General features: G+C 37.6%; 1 protein-coding gene across 1 annotated transcript; it reads right to left on the reverse strand.

Annotated features, from left to right (window-relative positions):
* Positions 1-114: 114 nt before the first annotated feature.
* LOC136849868 (carboxylic ester hydrolase-like) lies at positions 115-23,018 on the reverse strand. The gene is made up of 13 exons (XM_067123362.1): positions 22,711-23,018; positions 15,762-15,951; positions 14,447-14,599; positions 11,977-12,127; positions 10,947-11,132; positions 10,509-10,699; positions 9,431-9,581; positions 8,417-8,595; positions 7,110-7,198; positions 5,700-5,767; positions 4,783-4,909; positions 2,956-3,070; positions 115-1,801 (listed from the first exon to the last, which is right to left on the reverse strand). The coding sequence occupies exons 1-13, from the start codon at positions 22,722-22,724 to the stop codon at positions 1,574-1,576; spliced, it is 1,842 nt and encodes a 613-aa protein (XP_066979463.1). The 5' UTR covers positions 22,725-23,018; the 3' UTR covers positions 115-1,573.
* Positions 23,019-24,067: the final 1,049 nt, after the last annotated feature.

Raw genomic sequence — 24,067 nt, forward strand, 5'->3', positions numbered from 1 at the left:
GAAAAAGACACCTAGCCCCAACAATTACTGAACGAGATACACTACAAATATAAAAGGAAAAAAAAAATGATTTTCTACAAAAGTGTGGCTACGTAATAAAATGTTTTCTTAAGAAAGTGGAGTGTGCTTTTTCAGACACACGGTTGCTACGCACGTACATAAATGTTTCCCACAGCTTACTGTAAAATAAATGACATTGCTCGCTGTATTCATCGCTGGAGGAAACTGGCTTTCAAACTCTAAAATATAGATTCCACAGGAAAATCTAAAAAGGCGTACTGATTACAGAGCCTTCCATAGCGTCAGCTGACTTTTCGGTAGTTTAGTGAAAGGTCCCTCCACATCAGTTTTCTTTCTATTTTATTTCTTCTTGTTTTTATCTCAGAGAGAAAAAAAAGTCTTATTTTCCATTAAAATTTGGTATAATTCATTACCGAACAACAGATAACATGGGAATTTTCCTTACTCCCATAAAATTTTTGCTTATACTTTCTAAAGCATATAATAACTACCCTACCCACATCACATCTAGTCATCAAAGTTTCTTTGTCAATATGTATACCTCATTCTTTCCAAATAAACATCTCGTAAGAGAATACTTTACTCTTATTCCCAAATAACTCCAGTAACTTTAACCCCAGCCAAGGGGCGGGTGTTTCTGTACGGTCCAGAGAGAGAGAGAGAGAGAGAGAGAGAGAGAGAGAGAGAGAGAGAGAGAGAGAGAGAGAGGAAAGGAGCTTCCCAAATTCTAAAGCCTGGCAATGGATGCAAATTGCAATCCCCCTTCAGCGTTCCTGACATATCACGTCGGCCTGTTCGCATAGTTCCCATGGGAGGCAGAGTTTACAGACTGCTCCTGTAGTCTAGAACTTCGTCACAACTACCACTACTCTCGGGTGCTGTTTTGTCAAAAGCATTCCTACGGCTTAAAAGACAAACTTCAGGGGAAAGCACATACACACACGTCTGCTTCAGAGAGTAGGTTACCGTCTAGAGCGTAATAACAATAATTCTGTGCAACGTCAGTTCTTGAAAGTCCTCCTCACCAGCATGTGATGTGAGCCTAGGTCTAGACATTGATGTCAGCCATCTTGACGGTCGTCACATCATAAGGATATCTACAACTTTTGTATGCGTGTCTGTGCTGAATATTCATTTTGGAAAGTTATAGTAACCTTTCATTCAGACAAAATTCGTTAAGGCAAACTTTTATTGTGGTAAGTAATGTATTGGTAAGTTTATATATATATATATATATATATATATATATATATATATATATATATATATATATATATATATATATATATATATATATATATATATATATATATATATATATATACACATATACACACACACACACACATAGCATTATTACAAAACCTTGTGAATCTTAACACACAAGAACATTTTTTAGGAGTTTCACAAACATATGTTTTGTAGTAAATAAAAAAACACTACAAAAAACACTACAGATACAAATCAAGATGAAAGCTATAAATAACAGCATCTTCAAATACAGAGTGTTCCTTACAGCACAGCATTTCAAAGATGAACAACAACAGTTCATCTACAGTTCATCCCTCCGAATTTTCGAAGGCTTCCAAACCCTCTCCTCCGAGCTGTCGAAATGGTCCACAGTATCGGCGAAATGGGTCGTGGGCGTAGTCGTGGGCGGCAGCTGAGTGACGGAAGCCGGTTCCTCTTCGGGCGGGAGAGTCGTGAGAAACTGCGAGGGATATCTACCTTGCAGGATCTGGTTCTGGTGGAGCGGGAGAGTTGCGAAGAAATCTCGGACCTAATTGGAAAAAAAGGAACTTTTTTGTTTGATTTTGTGAAACTTTGGCTGTCAAGTCAGGTACCAGGAGGCCACTTTTTTCAACTCAGGGCCTTCAACGTAATGAATTACTGTAATTCAGTGAGCTCCTGTAGCTTTATCCAGCCACAGAGGATAGTAACGTCACGACAGGCACAATGTGTTAAAGACGACACCTCTGTATTCCTACTTTGGTTTTCCCACGTCAATGACAATTTGGTTTACTAATGAGATTTATTACTTTCAGACATTTCTCCCAAATCCTCTCCGAGAGGATTTGCTGCCAATTAATGCCAACAGGACTCATAAAACTTACAAAATAATAGTGATAAAAATAAACCAAACTGTAATCTTAAATGCTTAAAATACTGAATTTTATAACTAAGTATTCACTACATCTTCAAGATGAAATTGGGGTTCCTTTAATACAGTGAGTATGAACTTCAAATTTTCCTTTTAAATTAAACACAATATATGAGCTTCAAATACTGTTTTTTTTTTTAAATATGCACAGTATCCGTGATTAAAATACTGTCTTTAAAATATACACAACATCCGAGCTTCAAATACTGTCTTTAAAATAGTCACAATATCTGAACTTCAAATGCTGTCTTTAAAATATACACAAAATCCGAGCGTCAAATACTGCTTTTAAAATATACACAATACCCGAGCTTCAAATGCTGTCTTTAAAATATACACAATATCCGAGCGTCAAATACTGCTTTTAAAATATACACAATATCCGAGCTTCAAATTCTTTCTTTAAAACAGTCACAATATCCGAGCTTCAAATACTACTTTTAAAATATACACAATAACTGAACTTCAAAAGTTGTCTTTAAAATATATATACACAACATCCGAGCTTCAAATACTGCTTTTAAAATATACACAGTACCTGAGCTTCAAATGCTGTTTTCAAAATATCCACAGTATCCGAGCTTTAAACACCTTTAAAATATACACAATATCAGAGCTTCAAATACTGCTTGTAAAATATACACAATAGCTGAACTTCACAAGCTGTCTTTAAAAATATACACAATATCTGAGCTTCAAACCACCCTTTTTTAAAATATACACAATGGCTGAACTTCAAATGCTGTTTTCAAAATATCCACAGTACAGCGTACCTTTTCTCGTGTATCAGGCTTCATTACGGGAGATGGCGATAAGGACAGGTAATGGAGATTACTCTGCAAAGACGGCTCCCAGGTAAATCCCATTGAACTATCGGGAGTTGGATTTCTGAAAAGGAAAGTCAAACAGGGATTTGTAACATGACAAGGATTTAGAGCGAGAGAGAGGATATGTAGTAATGTGTCTCTTATTCGAGTAAGTTCTAATTCTTATTCGAGTAAGTTCTAATAAATCCTAATGGACAGGACAGGACAGGACTATAAGATTTAGGCCAAAGACCAAGCGCAGGGACCTGTGAGGTCATTCAGCGCTGAAACGAAAATTGAGAGCAAAGGAAGTTTGAAAGGTGTAACAGGAGGAAAACCTCGTGGTTGCACTATGAAATAATTTTTAGGAGAAGGTGGATAGCAAAATGGAAGTAAGATAATATGAATGGAGGTACAGTAAAAGGAACGAAAGGGGTTGCAGCTAGGCGCCGAAGGGACGCTGCAAAGAACCTTTAGGAATGCCTACAGCGCACTCTGTGAGGTGCACTGTCGGCACTACCCCCTTACGGGGAATAAATCCTAATGTTATGCCACTGAATGAAATGACATTCACGCACTTACTGTGATGCTTCTGTATGAGAGTTAAATTTAATAAAGTCATAATTGTTTTCACTTATAAGTAATATAAATAAAGTGGTCCAATAACTTGCTGAAACTTCAGAAATAAATAGAAAAATTCTAAAAATTAACCAAGGCAATTCTTCAGCAGAGACGTTAAGTACCATGTCCTCTTCGTCTATTTTCTACTGACTGACTCATTTCTCAATCTATATTTTACAAGATGGAACAAGAATTCTCCAGAACGTAAATCCCATTAGCTAAAAAATCTTAAGCTACTCACAGACTTAAGAACATTGCCAGTTAAATACCATATTTTCATTGTCAATTTTCTATTGACAGATAGAATTTTTTAAAATCTATATTTCACAAGAGGGAACCAGAATTCTCCAGAACGTAAATCTCAATAATTGAAAATCTGCAAGTACCCCTTTTTCCCCTCTTTAAATTACTCAGAGCTCCTAAGAACATATATTTTATAGTCTATTTTCTATTGACTGAGTGATTTTTACCAACATTATTCTACAGGGAACAAGAATTCTCAAGAACATAAAACATAAATCTCAGTAATTAAAAATCAACTAGTCAAATGAGGGGATCACGTACCAGATACCCGCCCTTCTTCTTAAGTTACTCCCAGCAGACGTAAGCACATAGCCACTAAAGTATCATATTTACATAGCCTATTTTCTATTGACTGATTGATTTTCACCTTCGTTTTACTACAGGGAACAAGACCCAGCATATGAAATACAAATCTCAATGATGAAAATCTACTAGTGGCCTCCCCCACCCCCAAACTCTTCAGCTGCTCCTAGCAGACTTAAGAACATAGCCACTAAAGTATAATTTCATAGTCTATTTTCTATTGAGTGATTGATTTTTATCTACATTTTACTACAGGGAACAAGACCCAGAATATGAAATATAAATCTCAATAATAAAAAAACCTAAAAAGTACCACATTTTCATAGTCTATTTCCTATTGCCTGATTGATTTTTACCTATATTTTACTACAGGGAACAAGAATTCCCCAGAACATAAAATATAAATCTCAGTAATGAAAATCTACTAGTACTCCCCCTCCCCCAAAACAACTTCTTAAGCTGCTCCCAGCAGACGTAACAACAGCCAGTCAGCGATCTCAAAGTTTGAAGCTATGCCGCTGCTGCTGCTGCCGCTTTTAACCTTTCATTGCTATAACCATACGTTACCCTGTCGCGGCAAAGTTGGCCCATAACTTCGTGAAAATGTCTCGTAATTCCAGATCCGTGGGCTGGGTCAGCGGCTGCCACCTCCCGCCGGTGAATAAGTAGAAGATGTCGTCTACGTGAGTCACCCCTGGAAATATATGGGAGGTGGAGTATAAAGTTTAGGCCAAAGTCCAAGCGATAGGATCTACGAGGTCACTCAAGGCTGAAAGGGAGATTGACAGTAAAAAGGTTTGCTGTTGCACTATGAACTATTGTTAGGAAGGGGTAGAAAGCAAGACGGAGTGAGAGGAGGTACAGCAAAAGGAACGAAAGGGGTTGCAGCTAGGTGCCCAAGGAACGCCGCAAGGAACCTTGAGTGATGCCTGCAGCGCACCGCGTGAGGTGCACTGATCGCACTAACCCACAACGGGAGGACTCGGTGTCTGTGATGCTCTTATTCAAACAGACAGTTCCTAATCCATGTAACTTTCAATTGTCTTTTTCTTAATTTCATAATAAAATGCTTAGTCCTGTTACAGTGTTGGTGGTGGCCAAAGAGTTGTATACCACTGTTTCGTAAGTGGCTCCAAAATGCCTCGGTTTATCCAGTGTCATAAAATAATAATAATAGCTCTCCTCTTCGTTACGTCTTTATCTTCCTTTGTACACAACAACAACAACAACAACAGCAATAATAATAATAATAATAATAATAATAATAATAATAATAATAATAATAATAATAATAATAATAATAATAATAAAATATATTTTTTTACTGGGATGACAGATAAACGATTATTGACACACGAGAGGAGCTAAATAACTGGAAAACATTAGAACATTCAGATTAATGTAGGGAGATACTGTACCAGTTTTCTAAACCCGCCCCCCCGCAAAAAAAAAAAAATAAATAAAAAAAAAATATAGGAACTTACAGTGCTTGGTGAAACTAAGATTAAATCTATCTGCCACTGACAGCCCACCTCTGTACTCGAGTTCATACCTGTAAGATAACAATCACAGCAATTCCAATTCAGAAAGTAAAATCAAGCGTGAAGATAGTCTTTGTCAAGTAAAATCACCCACTTCATTCTAATAAACATGATTTTTAAGCATTATTTACTAGATAAAAGCAAATACTTTCAATTTAGACGCTTAATGTTGATTTTGTTGAATTTTTTTGTCACACGGCTAAAATGAGAAGCTCGTTGAATTCCCAGCAATTCCCGAAGTTAAAACTTAAGTATTACTAAAGGTAATGAAAATTCCAAGGTGACAGATGGCCAGATGAACTTCTGATGTAATGCAAGGGAAAGGGAAAATAATAATGATAGAGAAATATAGAATAAAGCGCACCACTTCTCCCCTTCACCGGATTAGGCGTCTAGTGAATTCTTTAAATTTTCTTCTATACGACCTCGCCCTGGTCTTGGATCGAACGCAGGCCTATTCAGAAGTGAGACCAGGGTGCTACCACTTGTGCTTCGGAGAGAGAGAGAGAGAGAGAGAGAGAGAGAGAGAGAGAGAGAGAGAGAGAGAGAGAGAGAAGAGGAGTTTCACGTCTTTAAAACATATGGAGCAACTGAAGACCAGTGGGTCTCAGTATACATAAAAGGCAGTTTCCAATGGCGATTATCACCTAACAATTCTTTCTTTTTACTTAAATCTCCATTTGATATGTATATATATATTTTGTTTGGTTACTCCTCAATTTATTTTATCGCTTTCTATAAAACTTTAATTCTCTCAATACACAAACTGAATTCCCTTCCTATTTCCGCCCTCTATTTACGAAGTTCATAATTCTCCAATAGTTGCGCGCTTGCGCGCAAAAAAGGGAGGAGTTTTCTCATACTTCCCCCAATGCTTCCATTTCAATTTTACTTTTTGCACTGTCTCCTTTGCCTTCCCTCCTCCCAATCCTCCCCCAAATCCTCCCCCTAAAAAAATGGATCTTTCTCCCTCGACCTACGAACAACAATAGCTTGCGTTCGAGACCCGAATACAAAATACAATATGGAATATTTTATTTTCTCTCAAATAAAGCTCGAATGCTTCTATGGAAATGCTCGTTCTTGTCTCCAAGGCTCACGGTAAAGATCAGGAGAGGGTTATATATATCCAAGCTCTCTCTCTCTCTCTCTCTCTCTCTCTCTCTCTCTCTCTCTTATATATATATATATTTATATATATATATATATATATATATATATATATATATATATATCTATACATTACACACACACATATATATATATATTATATACATATATATATTATGTATATATAAATTGAAAAAGCATTAAAATGATAAAAAAAACCTTTAATAATTATATTCAACTCACCGATACGTCTTAAGTTGCCCACCGCTGTTTTTCATGTGGAGCACTGTAAGCAGGTCGTGGCAAACTGCGAAGTGTCTGTCTGTGAACATCTGAAGAGATGATAATAATAATAATAATAATAATAATAATAATAATAATAATAATAATAATAATAGTGTCCTTTATATCAGATCAGGGCCATATGCAGGGAATATACTAAGTAGAGATAGTACAATACACAATTCAGTTGATTACTTTGAAAAAAATTATGTATAATTGTCATATTGCTAAGGTAAGTAACATTACAAATAAATGCTATGCGTAGTGCAGATATTCACAGGTAAGAGTATATTCTCTCTCTATATATATATATACATTATATATATTATATTTTATATATATTATATATATATACTGTATATACACACACATATATATATATATATATATATCAACAAATATAAATACAACTTGGAAAACAGATGACTTTGCCAACAGCAACTTATTAGGGTGTTCCACGCTGCAGTAAAAAACACAAGTCGGTAACTTATGACATACACATCATAAAGATGTTGCACACAAGTCAACGACTTATTGGTAGTTTTAGCCAAAGTTTTATATGATTATACAGCATTTGTCAAAGGTTCGCTCTCCACTTAGAGTCGCTGGCTTGCTTTCAACTTATGATATGTGACTGACAAGTTGCCAACATGTCATAAACACAAATTGGAAACATATTACTCACTAATCACAAACAAGTTGAAAACACGTCAACGACACTATGGAGAGCAAACCTTTGGCAAATGCTGGATAATCGTATGAAGTACTGGTTACCAATAAGTTGTCGACTTATATTCAACATGTTTACGAGGTGTATGTGATAAGTTGCCAACAAGTCATAAACACAAACTGGCAATTTATCACTCACATATCACAAACAAGTTGAAAACATGTCAACGACTCTAAGTGGAGAGCGAACCTTTGGCAAATAATCGTATGAAGCACTGGTTACAATTACCAATAAGTTGTAGACTTGTATTCAACATGTTTAGGATGTGTATGTGATAAGTTGCAAACATGTCATAAACAAACTGGCAACTTATCACTCACATATTACAAACAAGCTGAAAACATGTCAATAACACCATGGATAGCGAACCTGTGGCAAATGCTGGATAATCGTTTGCAGGACTGATTAAAAGTACAAATAAGTTGTTGACTTGTATTCAACATGTTTACGATATGTATGTGATAAGTTGCCAACATGTCTATGACATGTTTTACTACAGTGTGGATGTATCTTTAAGTACCGTTCTACGTGAAATTACCTTGACGACGTCATCTGCATTTGACTGATCAAGTTGGACGCCTCCTAGGTAGTACTCGAACACCTTCCGAGCGCTCTCTGAAGGCAGGTAATCCAGAGGGCCAAATTCCAGGGCTATTGGTCCTACCTGGCTGAAATTGTCCACCAAGGGCCGTCTGAATTCGTCCTTTGCATACATGGCTGAGGGAAAGAAGAGATGGTTTTCGTTTGCTGTCGTATCGTGAAGTTCTTCACAGCACCGTTGCCTACTTTTATCATTCATGATGTAAAGGATTGAAATTGAATAAAACTGAATAAATTTGATATATGAACGGGAAATGATTAAGAAGAATGATAACGGATGCAAAGAAATGGATTTCTATCTGGCAGTTAACATTTGCCAACCAAACAAACTCTCAAATGCAACTAGAATTCGAATATACCAAGCGCCGGGACCTACGAGGTCATTCAGCGCTGAAAGGGAAATTGAGAGTAAAAGGTTTGAAAGGCGTAACAGGTGGAAATCCTCGTAGTTGCACTATGAAACAATAAGAGAGGGTGGAAAGTAAGAAGGAAGAAAGAGAATATGAAACGGTGGTACAGTAAAAGGAATGAAAGGGGGGTGCATGCAGCTAGGGGCCGAAGGGACGCTGCAAAGACCCCTAAGTAATGCCTACAGCGCACCGCGTGAGGTGCGCTGATGGTACTAAGCCCCTACGCCCCTACGGAGCACAAAACTCGCAACGGTTCTTCGTTGAGTGCTGGTATTATATTTCATGGTATTTTTCGAAATGTCCCTCAATTTTTGCACACAGCGCGTCTACTGCATTAATTATGATAGTCATTTACCAAAAAGCTATATATAAAACGAAAGACAATGGTTTCTGAAATTAAAATAAGTAAAAGATGACATAGAACTGACGCAGATACGTAAAACTAACAGAAAAATGTCAGTGAATGAAGACACGGTTGACAATGTTAAAAAAAGAGACCCATTAATGAGCCAGCGCTACAAAGAAGACATGAAAAGACTCACGTAAAGCGAAAAGTCCGCCTTCATGGGACGTAATTCCAGAGATGATGTCCACCTTGGCAAATGTTCCCTCCTTCATGAGAACGTCTGGCTCAGCGGGTAGGTAATCGCCGTCGACACGTGGACCCAGCAATAAAGGGCGATGAATCCATCCCTGGGGTCAGAATTTTGCGAGATTGCACAAGCGCTTGATACACACACACACCCAAGCTCCTTGGGAGTAACTTAGGCCTACACCCCAGGGGAATTAATAATCGTAAGTGTGACTAAGCTCCTCGGAAAAAACTTAGGTCTACACCCCGGGGGAATTACCAGTTACAAGTGTGATTATACAAACGCATGTTACAAAAAAACACACACAAACTCCTATTAACTTAGGCATACACCCGAGGGGAATTATCAATTAGGCCTATGTAAGTGGTTCGTCCGCAGTAGGATTCAAACCGACGCCTGTTGGAAACACAAACTGCCATAATGCCGGAGTAAAGATGTATTAGTATTAAGACTGTGACAGAAACCGGCCTTATTTTGTGTAAAAAGCAAGTAACATTATGGTTAACATATGTAAACAACAGCTGCTGTAAACTAGTTATTCTGAGCACACGTTAAAGAACTTGTATCTTATTTTAATACAATAGTCCAGATTTTAAGAGCGTCTGTGTTATAAAGATTTCCAGTTGGTTTAGGTCACCTTTCTTTAAAGACAGAGAGCTAAAGAAAAAAATTGCGATTACTGATTTTTTAAACGAACACCATATTCATCGGAAGCTTGAATTTCAAGTCAATGGCCCCTGTATGCTTGTTCCAAGCGAATGGAATTTTGTGTTCTCAGTAATAATAATAATAATAATAATAATAATAATAATAATAATAATAATAATAATAATAATAATAATAATAATGCGTTCACTAATGAATCAAAGCAAGAAACTTCCACAGCCGTCTGTGAAACAAATACTAACTCCAACTCTCTCTCGCTCTTGCTCTCTCTCTCGCTCTCTCTCTCTCTCTCTCTCTCTCTCTCTCTCTCTCTCTCTCTCTCCAGAGGATAGTATGAAACGAAAGAGTGTAGAAAACTTACAAAGTATTCCGCGAGCGTTATGGCGAGCTCTTCTGCCGGTGCCTCCTGAAGGCACCTGACCATCTCAGGTCCTGGTCGAGAAGGGCAGTTGACCAACTGCGAAGTGTGTCTGGCAACTTCAACATGGGCAGCCCCAAGTGCCCAGGGGCACATGGCAGTGCCAGACTGCAGAATGGCACGCTGGAATAATCCTGTAAAGAAGAAGAAGAAGAAGAAGAAGAAGAAGAAGAAGAAGAAGAAGAAGGGGGAGGGAGGAGGAGAGAAGTCAGGTAACTTTGCCATTATCAATGTTTTCATTAGACCTATGCACCTCTACTCTATTAAATATCAGTCATTAATGGTAAATACTGACTCGAGGGCAAGCCAACTTTGTTAAAAGGTACATTATAATCCTATATTACAATTATGAGAGCGTGCAATCGCCAGATAAACAATTACCTTTCGATTTTGGAGTCAGCATTTGAAAATGAACGGACGCCGCTCCGGCGCTTTCGCCGAAAATTGTCACCCTGGAAGGATCGCCGCCGAAGCGTTCGATATTTCTCTTGACCCAACGCAAGGCTTCGGTCTGGTCTTTCAGACCGAAGTTTCCTGTAATGAGGTCGTTTTCTGTCGAGAGGAAACCTGGAAGATCATGTTTGCAATTGTTAATGATTACAATTCAAAATCTTAGGCCTATCCGTGGCTTAAACTCTTCACAGTGCATTAAACGCAAGCGTTTTTTCACTCTTTATCAGCTTTGGGAATGAAATTTGAAATTCAAACAAGCTCACTTTTCGTAGATCTGTATCCGCAAGTCATGATTATCACAGCAGCAGCGTTCAGTTACCAAAACCTTCAATTAAATTTTCCAATAACGAAGGCTGGGCTATACCGTCATTCGACCCTAGACTTACATGTGATAGTAATACCAAAAAACCGATACAAAATTAAGCTAATTAAGTTCAACTTTCATGGTAATTAGGACTGAAATCAAACTCCCTCTGATCTAAATGGAACGAAAATCTGCAATTACAGACCTGGTACAGTTTGGGATTAAATTACAAATTTCCGAATGCTTTGCACTTACGCACACCTGCACAAAGTCCTGTATTTAATTAGACTTACTTTCGTACATTTTCTTACGCAAGAGATACAGTAATTTATCATAAAATAAATGTTAGTTTGAGAGTTAATATAACTACAACCATCTCTACATTTACGTAATTACAGTTGAATCTGGAATAAATTTATGCAAAAAGAGAACCTTTAACGTTCTGACAGCCATATTAGCTAGGCCTAGTCTCGGGTTAAACTTGGCTTTTGCCAACAGGAATTCTTGTTCTTTTGAGCCACTCATCAAAATAATGATAATATGTACTATCGTATTTTTTGGGATATACTGGGTAATCTCAGACTGACGGACAAGCCTTAATTTAAAAAATGAAAAACGCAGAAAATCGTACACAAACCAACACCTTAGACCTACCTAGGATTCCCAACCTATACTGGAGAGTCACGAAGACAACATCTTCATTCAACATGACGTAAGGAAGGTAGTCGCTCGTACTCCCAGAGAAGAAACCTCCGCCATGAATGAAGACGAGAACGGGTCTCCTGTCGCTTCCAGTCTCGTCGAGCTGTTTAAAAAAGAGAGAGGAGGCAGACGGAGCCGCCGTTTCAAAGATAAATCCATACTACTACTACTACTACTACAAGTTTGGAGGGGGAGTCTCGGACAGGAGAGGTGTTGCAAAGGCAAATCCTTATTACTACTATAAATTGTGGAAAGGGAGTCTCGGATGGAGGAGCTGTTTCAAAGACAAATCCTTATTACTACTACAAGTTGTGGAAAGGGACTCTCGGACGGAGGAGCTGTTTCATAGCAAATTCCTTATTACTACTACAAGTTCTGGAAAAGGAGTCTCGGATGGAGGAGCTGTTGCAAAGGCAAATCCTTATTACTACTACAAGTTCTGGAAAGGGTCTCGGATGGAGGAGCTGTTTCATAGATAAACCCTTATTACTACTACAAGTTCTACTGGAAAGGGAGTCTCAGATGGAGGAACTGTTTCAAAGACAAATCCTTATTACTACTACAAGTTGTGGAAAGGGAGTCTCAGACAGAGGAGCTGTTTCAAAGGCAAATCCTTATTACTACTACAAGTTGTGGAAAGGGAGTCTCGGACAGAGGAGCTGTTTCAAAGTCAAATCCTTATTACTACTACAAGTTTTGAAAAGGGAGTCTCAGATGGAGGAACTGTTTCAAAGTCAAATCCTTATTACTACTACAAGTTTTGAAAAGGGAGTCTCAGATGGAGTAGCTGTTTCAAAGGCAAATCCTTATTACTACTACAAGTTGTGGAAAGGGAGTCTCAGATGGAGGAGCTGTTTCAAAGGCAAATCCTTATTACTACTACAAGTTGTGGAAAGGGAGTCGCAGATGGAGGAACTGTTTCAAAGGCAAATCCTTATTACTACTACAAGTTGTGGAAAGGGAGTCTCAGACAGAGGAGCTGTTTCAAAGGCAAATCCTTATTACTACTACAAGTTGTGGAAAGGGAGTCTCGGACAGAGGAGCTGTTTCAAAGTCAAATCCTTATTACTACTACAAGTTTTGAAAAGGAGTCTCAGATGGAGGAACTGTTTCAAAGTCAAATCCTTATTACTACTACAAGTTTTGAAAAGGGAGTCTCAGATGGAGTAGCTGTTTCAAAGGCAAATCCTTATTACTACTACAAGTTGTGGAAAGGGAGTCTCAGATGGAGGAACTGTTTCAAAGGCAAATCCTTATTACTACTACAAGTTGTGGAAAGGGAGTCGCAGATGGAGGAACTGTTTCAAAGGCAAATCCTTATTACTACTACAAGTTGTGGAAAGGGAGTCTCAGATGGAGGAGCTGTTTCAAAGGCAAAGCCTTATTACTACTACACAAGTTGTGGAATTGGAGTCTCGGACGGAGGAGCTGTTTCATAGGCAAATCCTTATTACTACTACAAGTTGTGGAAAGGGAGTCTCAGATGGAGGAACTGTTTCAAAGGCAAAGCCTTATTACTACTACAAGTTTTGAAAAGGGAGTCTCAGATGGTGGAACTGTTTCAAAGGCAAATCCTTATTACTACTACAAGTTGTGGAAAGGGAGTCTCAGATGGAGGAGCTGTTTCATAGGCAAATCCTTATTACTACTACAAGTTGTGGAAAAGGAGTCTCAGATAGAGGAGCTGTTTCAAAGGCAAATCCTTATTACTACTACAAGTTCTGGAAAGGGAGTCTCAGACAGAGGAGCTGTTTCAAAGGCAAATACTTATTACTACTACAAGTTGTGGAAAGGGAGTCTCAGATGGAGGAGCTGTTTCAAAGGCAAGTCCTCATTACTACTACAAGTTGTGGAAAGGGAGTCTCAGATAGAGGAGCTGTTTCAAAGGCAAGTCCTCATTACTACTACATTTTGTGGAAAGGGAGTCTCAGATGGAGGAGCTGTTTCAAAGGAAAATCCTTATTACTACTACAAGTTCTGTAAAGGGAATCTCGTACAGAGGAGCTGTTTCAGAGATATTCCTTATTACTACTACAAGTTCTGTAAAGGGAGTCTTGGATGGAGGAGCTGTTTCAAAGGAAGATCCTTATTACTACTACAAGATCTGAAATGGGAATCTCGGACGGGGGAGCTGTTTCAGAGACAAATATATGACTGCATATGCACAGAATATAATATACTGTATTATATATATATATATATATATATATATATATATATATATATATATATATATATATATATATATAATTATGAAGGATTTACGATTTGTAAAAAGTATCCTTCGACTGAATAATGCCAAGAAAAAGTACTAATAATAGAAAATCTTACAAGCATTTAATTAAGACTCAATACATAACCTGACAGATGATTCGATTCTACCAGTCAAACAAGCGCCAGAAACCTCAACCAATCAACCAACCTTGTGGGTAAAGACATTCAGGAAGAGGCAGTCCTCTTGCCCCACGAGACTTATGCTGCCCATACCCACTGACATGAATGGAATTTGCAGACACAGAGGAGGCACTGACCTGCCATCCAGGATGTCATCCCAGCTGGGTGCTGGGACGGGGTCCTGTCATGCAAGCAAATAAATATTTGTGTCAATAACGAAATCACCTTCTTCCTACAGTACATGCATATGCAACTGAGTAAAACCAGATTATGTCAAAAAACAAAAACAAAATGCCTAACACAGAAAAATGTGAAGACTCCCTCAGTCTAAATTAAAAAAAATAAAAATGAAAGTGACTAATAAAAACATAAAAATCATATTTTGACGAGAATTACACCGTAGCTTTGACAAGCCTCATCAAAACATGTCATGTTGCAGAGGAAATTTTGCCAGTTTCATAGGTCAATTAACTTTTACAGCTACGGCAGAAATTCTGGTCAGAAATACACATGCTGAGAGCGAGAGAGAGACAGCGAGAGAGAGAGCCTTGTTCACCGAGGCACAGAAAGTTAATATATAGAAGTTACAAGTACCTACAGATACAAAGACTACATATGTAATTAGTTCTGGCATTGTACTGCTGCAGAAATTTCACTGTATTGATTAATAATGTTACAGAAACTAATTATAAAGAGATAGAATTTAATTCAAATGTCAAGCACTGGGACCTATCAGGTCATTCAGCACTGAAACTGAAATTCTGAAAGGTGTAACAGGAGGAAATCCTCGCAGTCGCACTATGAATCAGTTGTTAGGAGAGGGTAAGTAAGATGGAAGAATATGAACGGAGGTACAGTAAAAGGAATGAGAGGGGTTGCAGTTAGGGGCCGAAGGGACGCTGCAAAGAACCTTAAGTAATGCCTACAGTGCACCGCATGAAGTGCACACCCACGGCACTAACCCCCTACGGAAGAAAATAATTATACAACACAGACATTTAAAAAATTCCTTTTTTCTTACAGAAACGAGTGTAAATGCTTCGTTCCCGAAGATTTTTGTTTGGTAATAGGTGGCTTTAAGTCTGACAAGCCAATTTGGGAATTTGTGTAATGACTGTTAAGCCAAACAAGCTTTATGGAAGTGAAGTATGGAAATTGAATGACTATGAATGAAAAACTGAAGCTTTCATAGGAATCGCCTCGTATTTACGTGGTGTAAAAATAAAGTGTGAGGAATGTAAAGGAGAGTGAGAGAGGAAGTGAAAGGGAATGAGAGAAAGGTAAGTGAAAGTGTATAGAGAAAACAGCCAGGGAAAAGGGAAGTCAAACCGGTCTTGCAATACCTTGAACCTCAGTTCTCCCACTGGAGGTCGGGCGAAGGGTATCGAATAGTATGAGAAGAAGGGTCTTCCTTTCGTGGACAGCTCCTGAATTCCAACCACACGCCCTTCCTCTGTGTTCGCGACGGGGGCGTCTTGTCCTACGTCTCCAGTTACGATCCATGTCGCTACTACAAGGATCAGGGCTGCTGTCCTGTAGACGGGAAATGAAGGAACATTACTGATGGTAAAGATTATTAGCCATATTGAAGTTTAAATTCATCTAAGACAAGGACTACCAGATTAATAATAATAATAATAATAATAATAATAATAATAATAATAATAATAATAATAATAACAACAAGTATTTTCAGAGTATAATTTAAATATATATGACCCATATTGGTCTCTAACCAACTCTTCATCAGATACCGTTATGGCTCCCGAATATGCAAAATATAACTCAGGCAATTTTCTCCAAAAGAGATGACTTCATAGAACTAGTTTTAGTATGAAGGTCAAGGTCATGGCCAGGGGTCACAAAGTCACTTATGATGACGTCATTTGAAGTGGAGTATGCTGCTCAATATGAAGACTTTACGTCTGAAGATTCAGAAGTTATGACCAACTAAAGATAAAGTGTCGTACAAGATGCACAGAGTCTGAAAACCATAATTTGACTTTTTAACATAACGAAAGATTCATGAATGATTATTTACATTTTTATAAAGTGGGATAGAAAACTCTTTTAACAATATAGAGGGTATTGAGGTGACAAGGTTAAGAACTGACACTTAAGAACAGACAATTGTACAGAGAGATAACCTTTCGTGGACAAACCGCGTTCAGAAAGTTTCAACGGCATTGGCTGTTCCAAGCACCTACACAGAAACCTCACCAACAGTACGTCCAACCCGCTAACCACAATATCTATGTAAGTATATTCAAAATTACGCAATAATTACATCCAATATACACGAGTGTAAAAGTGTATCTGAATTTTATTGAGAGATATAACCTACATTTACCGTACAGCAGATGAAGGCGATAGCCTAATCTTCAACCCTCATCTTCTGGTTCAACATACCAAGGATTTTAATATCTAACACAGATCTACGTATCTGAGAGGATATGAGGATATTAGCAGAAGATGGCAGACAAATCTTCCATCCGCAGACCTCTCTCTATTATTCTCAATTTAGATGTAAATTTGCCAGGGCGCGCGAAGGACCTAGTTTTTAAATACGTGGATTCAGCATATAACAAGCTAGCTAGCAACACGGCCTGCCTTGTTAGATATGCACCCAACGACCAACATAGGTTACGTAACCTATGCAGTGGGGCTATATGCCAGAGCTGAATGAGGGAAGGAAATCTTTCTGAATGGAGGAACACTAACAGAAACACTAAACACCTCTTCATCTTTCAGTTACAGTTTATTATATAATTTAAGCATCCAGCTTTACCAGGAAGAGAGAGGTACTTGTAAATCATGTAAAGTCTGGTGTTATTTGTAATAATCATTCAAATCCAAGATGGCTGACAACTCCAGATTCTGATACAAGTTGAGAAACAGGAAGGAAGGATTGCACCCTGCGTTGGGCGTATCTGAACTGACCGGTAGCATTGCATCTCAGCTCGTTCAGCAGAACGTACAGGATCTTTTATACATTATTGTTTCTTAAATATTGCATGAGTTGATTAGTGATTGTCGAGATGCAATGAGAGGGATTGTTCCATAGGCTACAGGTCGTCAGTGGTCTGGTAAAACTAAGGTATACTTTTTTTTACAGGTCGTGAATGGAAAGACGAACCACGAGTCATCTTCAGTGAGTTGTGCTAGAAAATAGACTGGCGTATACGCAATCTAGCATTGGTTCTAGGACTGATATGAAACTGACTATAAAAGAAGTCTGGTTTTAATGGGTCCTTATCAAGAGAGAGAGAGAGAGAGAGAGAGAGAGAGAGAGAGAGAGAGAGAGAGAGAGAGGAGGTTATTGTCATGATTGAATAACTTTAAAACGGTTATAGGGTTTGTTATGGAACTGACAAGGAAAGAGAAAGAGAGAGAGAGAGAGAGAGAGAGAGAGAGAGAGAGAGAGAGAGAGAGAGAGCTATTGTCATGACTGAATAACTTTAAAACGGTTATATGACTGATATGAGAGAGAGAGAGAGAGAGAGAGAGAGAGAGAGAGAGAGAGAGAGGCTATTTTCATGATTGAATAACTTTAAAACGGTTATAGGATTGATATGAAACTGACAAGAAAAGAGAGAGAGAGAGAGAGAGAGAGAGAGAGAGAGAGAGACTATTGTCATGACTGAATAACTTTAAAAACGGTTTTAGGATTGGTGTGAAATGGATAAGAAAAAGTATCTGGTTTTCAAGTCCTCCTTCCTAGAGAGAGAGAGAGAGAGAGAGAGAGAGAGAGAGAGAGAGAGGAGGTCGTTGTCATGATTAAATAACTTCAAGAGATGCAGCCTCATCGCCACAGTGCATGACGAGAGATAATCGTTACATCTCATCAAAGCCTTTAGTCATACTGAGAGACTTGAGGTAAGGTAAAAAAAAAAAAAAAAATGGCTTCTTCGGAATATATTGAGAAATTGCAAATCATGTTTTCATTTCTGGGCATGATCGGTAGTAAATGGCGGGGTACTGATGGGGCAGTTTGTAGGTCAGATCTTAGGTGAAGATAGGACTAGTGAAAAACACACTCATAATTTTTATATATATATATATATATATATATATATATATATATATATATATATATATACATATCTGTATATTATATATATAGTTAAATATATATATATATATATATATATATATATATATACATATATGTATATATATATTTATATATGTATATATATTTATACATATACACACACACACACATATATATATATATATATATATATATATATATATATATATATATATATATATATATATATATATATATATATATAGAGAGAGAGAGAGAGAGAGAGAGAGAGAGAGAGAGAGAGAGAGATAGAGAGAAAGCTTGAATTTCAAGCCAGGCCACCTTTGGTGGGCTTGATCCATATGAATAGGTTCATCTCTTGAATATAATAATAATAATAATAATAATAATAATAATAATAATAATAATAATAATAATAATAATAATAATAATAATAATAATCTTGAATTTCAAGTCAATGGCCCCTTTGGTGGGCTAGTTACATTTGAATAAGGTTCATTTTCTGAATATATAATAATAATAATAATAATAATAATAATAATAATAATAATAATAATAATAATAATAATAATAATAACAATTACCTAAATCAAACATTAATATCTTTGTTAAAAAGCCCTCACAAAACCATTCCTTCTCTAAATAAATGCTCTATTTAAGATCCCCTGCTAAATCTTCTCTTCCAATACATAAGTTGAAGCACCATCATTCAAGATAATCACTTCAGAATTCCAAATAATTCAGCCACGTAAATATCTTTGACGTGATCCTGACCTAGATATTGGGAATGGAAGGAATAGCGCAGTAGGTTATGCTAAATTATTCACTCACTTTTTTTGGGGGGTGGGGGCGCGGAGCCCTGGGGAAGGAGATTCCCGTGATGCGTAAAATTTCTCTGATTACGAATTGCCATCGCCGGGCTGAGAGAGTGTATAAACAAGTAAAAACTTCGGCGCCGTCGAGTTTTCTGTACAGCCGCTACAGCGTGTCATCAAGGCCACCGGAAATGGATCTATCTTTCGGTGGTTTCGGTATAATGCTGTATGAGCCGCGGCCTAGGAAACTTTAACCACGGTCCGGTGGTGGCCTATCCTATATCGTTGCCAGAAGCACTATTATGGCTAACTTTAACCTTAAATAAAATAAAAGCTACTGAGGTTAGCGGGCTGCAATTTGGTATGTTTGATGATTGGAGGGTGGATGACCAACATGCCAATTTGCAGCCCTCTAGCCTCAGTAGTTTTTAAGATCTGAGGGCGGACAGACAAAGCCGGCACAATAGTGTTCTTTTACAGAAAGCTAAAATGAATGCAGGTGTGGAGGGTTGGGGAGAAAAAGAGTTCTAGAATGTTGTACTAAAATATTTATTCAGTTGTTCGCTTGTTCTATCGAGGTTTTCATTTTTTTTTTTTTTTTACGATTCACGCAGGCTGTTTATGATTCTTCGTGATTCTCGTGAGTCTATGTGACTGGCAAAACAATTAACACTATGCACGGCGTTCATGATTGGTATGGTGATCACGCGTGTTAGAAATAGTGTCTGACTGACGAAGTACTTATAACTGACATTCAAGTTATAAGTGGATTCTTAGTCATTCTCCTAACCCTATGAATAAATTAAAACTCTATGAATTAATTAAAACTATGTATCAATTAAAACTCTATGAATGAATTAAATCTATGAATTAATTAGACAGTGTTTATGACTGGTATAGTGACAGCAGTAGTGTCCTGACCGCCACAGCCCTTACAACAGTGTTCAAAGGTACGATCGGATAAATATCTCTGGTTGTCATAACCCTTTAATGGATCACCGGGCATATGACTACAATGAACCCACGTTTAACTATCACAAAGTCCTAAAACAAGAATATGCAGGACAAACATAAGCGTACTTAGTACAACACCTGGACGCCAGGGAATTGATTGAATCATCGCCGGAATTCTTGACATAAGTTATGCATACATACATACACACACACACACACACATATATATATATATATATATATATATATATATATATATATATATATATATATATATATATAGAGAGAGAGAGAGAGAGAGAGAGAGAGAGAGAGAGAGAGAGAGAGAGAGAGAGAGAGAGAGAGAGAGAGAGAGAGGTGCTACAAAGTCCATAACTAGTAAAACTAAAGATCCCTTCATCAAGATTAGTTAAGATAAGACACGACGCGTCATGGTTTTCAAGCACCCCAGAATTTTTTTAAGTCATCGTGACATTTTATTTTTACCTCTGGTGACAGATTTGAAAGACATTCTTGCTTTTTTGTTGTCATTCTTTGCAACGCGTCTAAGACTGATTTTTATGCAGTGGATAACTTTGAGGAGATGGAAGGCAACTGGACTGTTAAAAGGCGTGCAGTCTTGTTAGTCGAGTGGTTTAAAAATACGATTTTATATTGTCATGATAACAGTAAATATAGATAAAGTCTGATCTCTCTCTCTCTCTCTTCTCTCTCTCCTCCTCTCTCTCTCTCTCTCTCTCTTTATATATATATATATATATATATATATATATATATATATATATATATATATATATATATATATTAGGCCTATGATTTGAACTCTGGTCTTGACTGAATAACTGGGCATAAAGCTCCTTTGAAAGCTCTTTGTGCCTTTATTGAATTGAACTGAATACAGAGTTTAGGACAAAGGCCAAGCGCTGGGACCTATGAAGTCATTCAGCGCTGAAACAGAAATTGACAGTAAAAAGGTCTGAAAGGTGTAACAGGAGGAAAACCTCGCAGTTGCACTAAGAATCAGCCGAGAGAGGGTTGAGGAGAGTAAGATGGAAGAAAGAGATATGAAAGAAGGTACCAGTAAAAGGAAACGAAGGGGATCGCTAGGGGTCGAAGGCACGCTGCAAAGAACTTAGTAATGCCTACAGTGCACCGAGTGAGGTGCACTGACGCCACTTCCCTCCTACGGGGGATTGTGCCTTTATGGACCTACAAACTCTTTCACTGGTTTCCGCAATTTCTCCCCACTGCCCACAATCGACACTGTATCATCTGAAAACATCCGCTGTTCCACTTGACATTCCTTCATATATTTCCAACTTCCTAAGTAGTTTTATCACCGTCACGCTATTCCTTCGACTACTGAATGAAGGATGAACCCTAAGTGCAATAAATTTCCACGGAATAGATGCTTAAGGAGCATGTCAAATACACAGGTTCTAAGCCACAGGCCCCTTCTGTTGCGCTACGCAGTGATCAGGGACAACTGAACGGAACCAGTTTACGAGTTGGATGAATGCTGTACAATCGCAGGAAGATGTATATAACAGCAAATCTTATCTTCACGTTTTTCCATTCACTCTGAGGTTTATTCCGCCTTCAGTTTCTCATTCCTTCCGCATAGATCTCGTTTCTATCACCGAAAGATAAATGCTGTGTAAGAGAACGCTTAATGGACTGACAATGGAGAGGTCTTTGTAAGAAATCGCGTCTTTTTCTAGGCAAGTAAGACGTACAGTTGTAGAGCCCGCATCGGTCCTGCCTTTTTTTGTAAACATACCACAGAGAACGAAAATGGTAAATACAGGTGTGAATCGGTTTGAGATACTCTTTACAGAGAGAGAGAGAGAGAGAGAGAGAGAGAGAGAGAGAGTGCAATAACCAGCTAAGCATGGTAATTTGTGTGTATGTGTGTCTATTTTTGAGAGAGGGAGAGAGAGGGAGAGAGAGAGACAGAGAGAGACAGAGAGAGAGAGTGTAATAACCAGCTAAGCATGGTAATTTGTGTCTATGTTTTGAGAGAGAGAGACAGACAGAGTAATAACCAGCTAAGCATGGTAATTTGTATGTATATGTGTCTGTGTGTGCATGAGAGAGAGAGAGAGAGAGAGAGAGAGAGAGAGAGAGAGAGAGAGTATAATAACCAGCTAACCATGGTAATTTGTGTGTATGTGTCTGTGTGTGTGCATGCGAGAGAGAGAGAGAGAGAGAGAGAGAGATTGTGAGTGTGTGTGTGTGTGTGTGTGTGTGTGTTTGTGTCAGTGAGTGAGTGAGAAAGATATAAACTCTTACTAAAATCAGACAATGCAAGGGACTGTTGATCCAGAGGGTACATTTTCGTCACATCACCAATGGCCTTACGCCTGAAAAATCCTACACTTCTTTACGGGCTGCTTTATGAGCAAGAGCCCGTGCTGACATAACGCTATCTTATTTAAAAAAAAAAAAACAACATTCTGTACTTCTTACCTTGTTATCGCCATCTTCGGTAAAAGCCACCAGAAAAATAAATAAAGACACGCTACTTCAGAACTTTCCTTTCTGCTGGATAGCTCACCTCTTGTTTTGCCACACAAACAATTATTGACAAAAAGACGTTTCGAATCGATAGTATCCACAGGCTTATTAATCAAAGCATCTTCTAATACCGTTTAAGAAACGGTATCTATAACTTTCTGTAAGGTACTGAATACAGTACAGTAAAGAACCGAGATAGAGTACAGTTCCGCTCTGGTACTGAGTGCTTTGGCCTCTCCAACACTTGCTAATGTTTACATCTGTGGGTGACGCGGTTGCCAAGTGCGATTTAATCGACGAAGAGATTAGAATTTAGAACCTTATCAGCATCCCGGTTGACAGATACGGCTACCAACTCAACTCAGAGTATGTTCCGTTGGTTCTTATAGGTTTTTTCAAAGTAATTTGTAAACAAGAAGCGTTGTCGACATTTAAATAACTAAAATATAAACATGAGAAAGAAACAGACATGCTACCTGGGAGACTGATTCACAAACATGTTTTTTTTTTTATAAAAGAATCGAACACATTGTTGACTGTTAGCTAGATTTATCTAATAGAATCACAATGGTTGTACCCTGACGACTGACTGGGGACTGTGCTTGGAAGAACCAGTCACATGAACAGTCATAATAGTGAAATTTAGTTTCAGCAGATAAAACGAATTCATTTTAAATTTTTGCCTTATTTTTTTTTTTTTGTAAAACACTTAAAAGATATTTGGATTGCGTTTACATTTGTATGTGCTAATGACCGCTTCCATACTACCAACAAATAAGCATAATTACACTTACAAATATATATATATATATATATATATATATATATATATATATATATATATATATATATATATATATATATATATATATAAATTATATATATGTGTGTGTTGATGTGTTATTTATATACACAGTTACATGTACACAACATACAAATATTCCCATTAAATCTAATATTCATAACTCACTGATGTATATTTCCTTCAAAAAGAGGCGGTGACAAAACCCCTCACCTCGAAACAAAGCAAAAATCAAATGAAACAAGTTTGCAAACTCACACATCCAACTTTGGAACCCGCCAACGCCATCTTTGAAAAACTTCTCCAATCAGCAATCTTCAAGAGTTTTGTAACCAAAGTCAGCCTAAGTTTTATTTTCTCGTTTTTAAGCGTTCATTTTCGTCCTGAGGTCTACCAAAGAATTCGTAATAAAACCAAGAAACATACCTTACTATAAGCACTATTGCTTTCTCGATATTTGATTTTCTGTGTTATTTTGACCCTGAAATCATATAAGAAAGGAAGGAA

Source organism: Macrobrachium rosenbergii, chromosome 21, assembly GCF_040412425.1.
Source record: "Macrobrachium rosenbergii isolate ZJJX-2024 chromosome 21, ASM4041242v1, whole genome shotgun sequence".
Lineage (NCBI taxonomy): Eukaryota > Metazoa > Arthropoda > Malacostraca > Decapoda > Palaemonidae > Macrobrachium > Macrobrachium rosenbergii.

Coding starts and splice junctions, on each gene's coding strand:
- LOC136849868 (XM_067123362.1), bottom strand. Junction 10,700..10,946: donor GCTGACTCCAAAATCGAAAG/GTAATTGTTTAT, acceptor TCTTCTTTACAG/GATTATTCCAGCGTGCCATT. Junction 1,802..2,955: donor AGCCTGATACACGAGAAAAG/GTACGCTGTACT, acceptor TTTTCCAATTAG/GTCCGAGATTTCTTCGCAAC.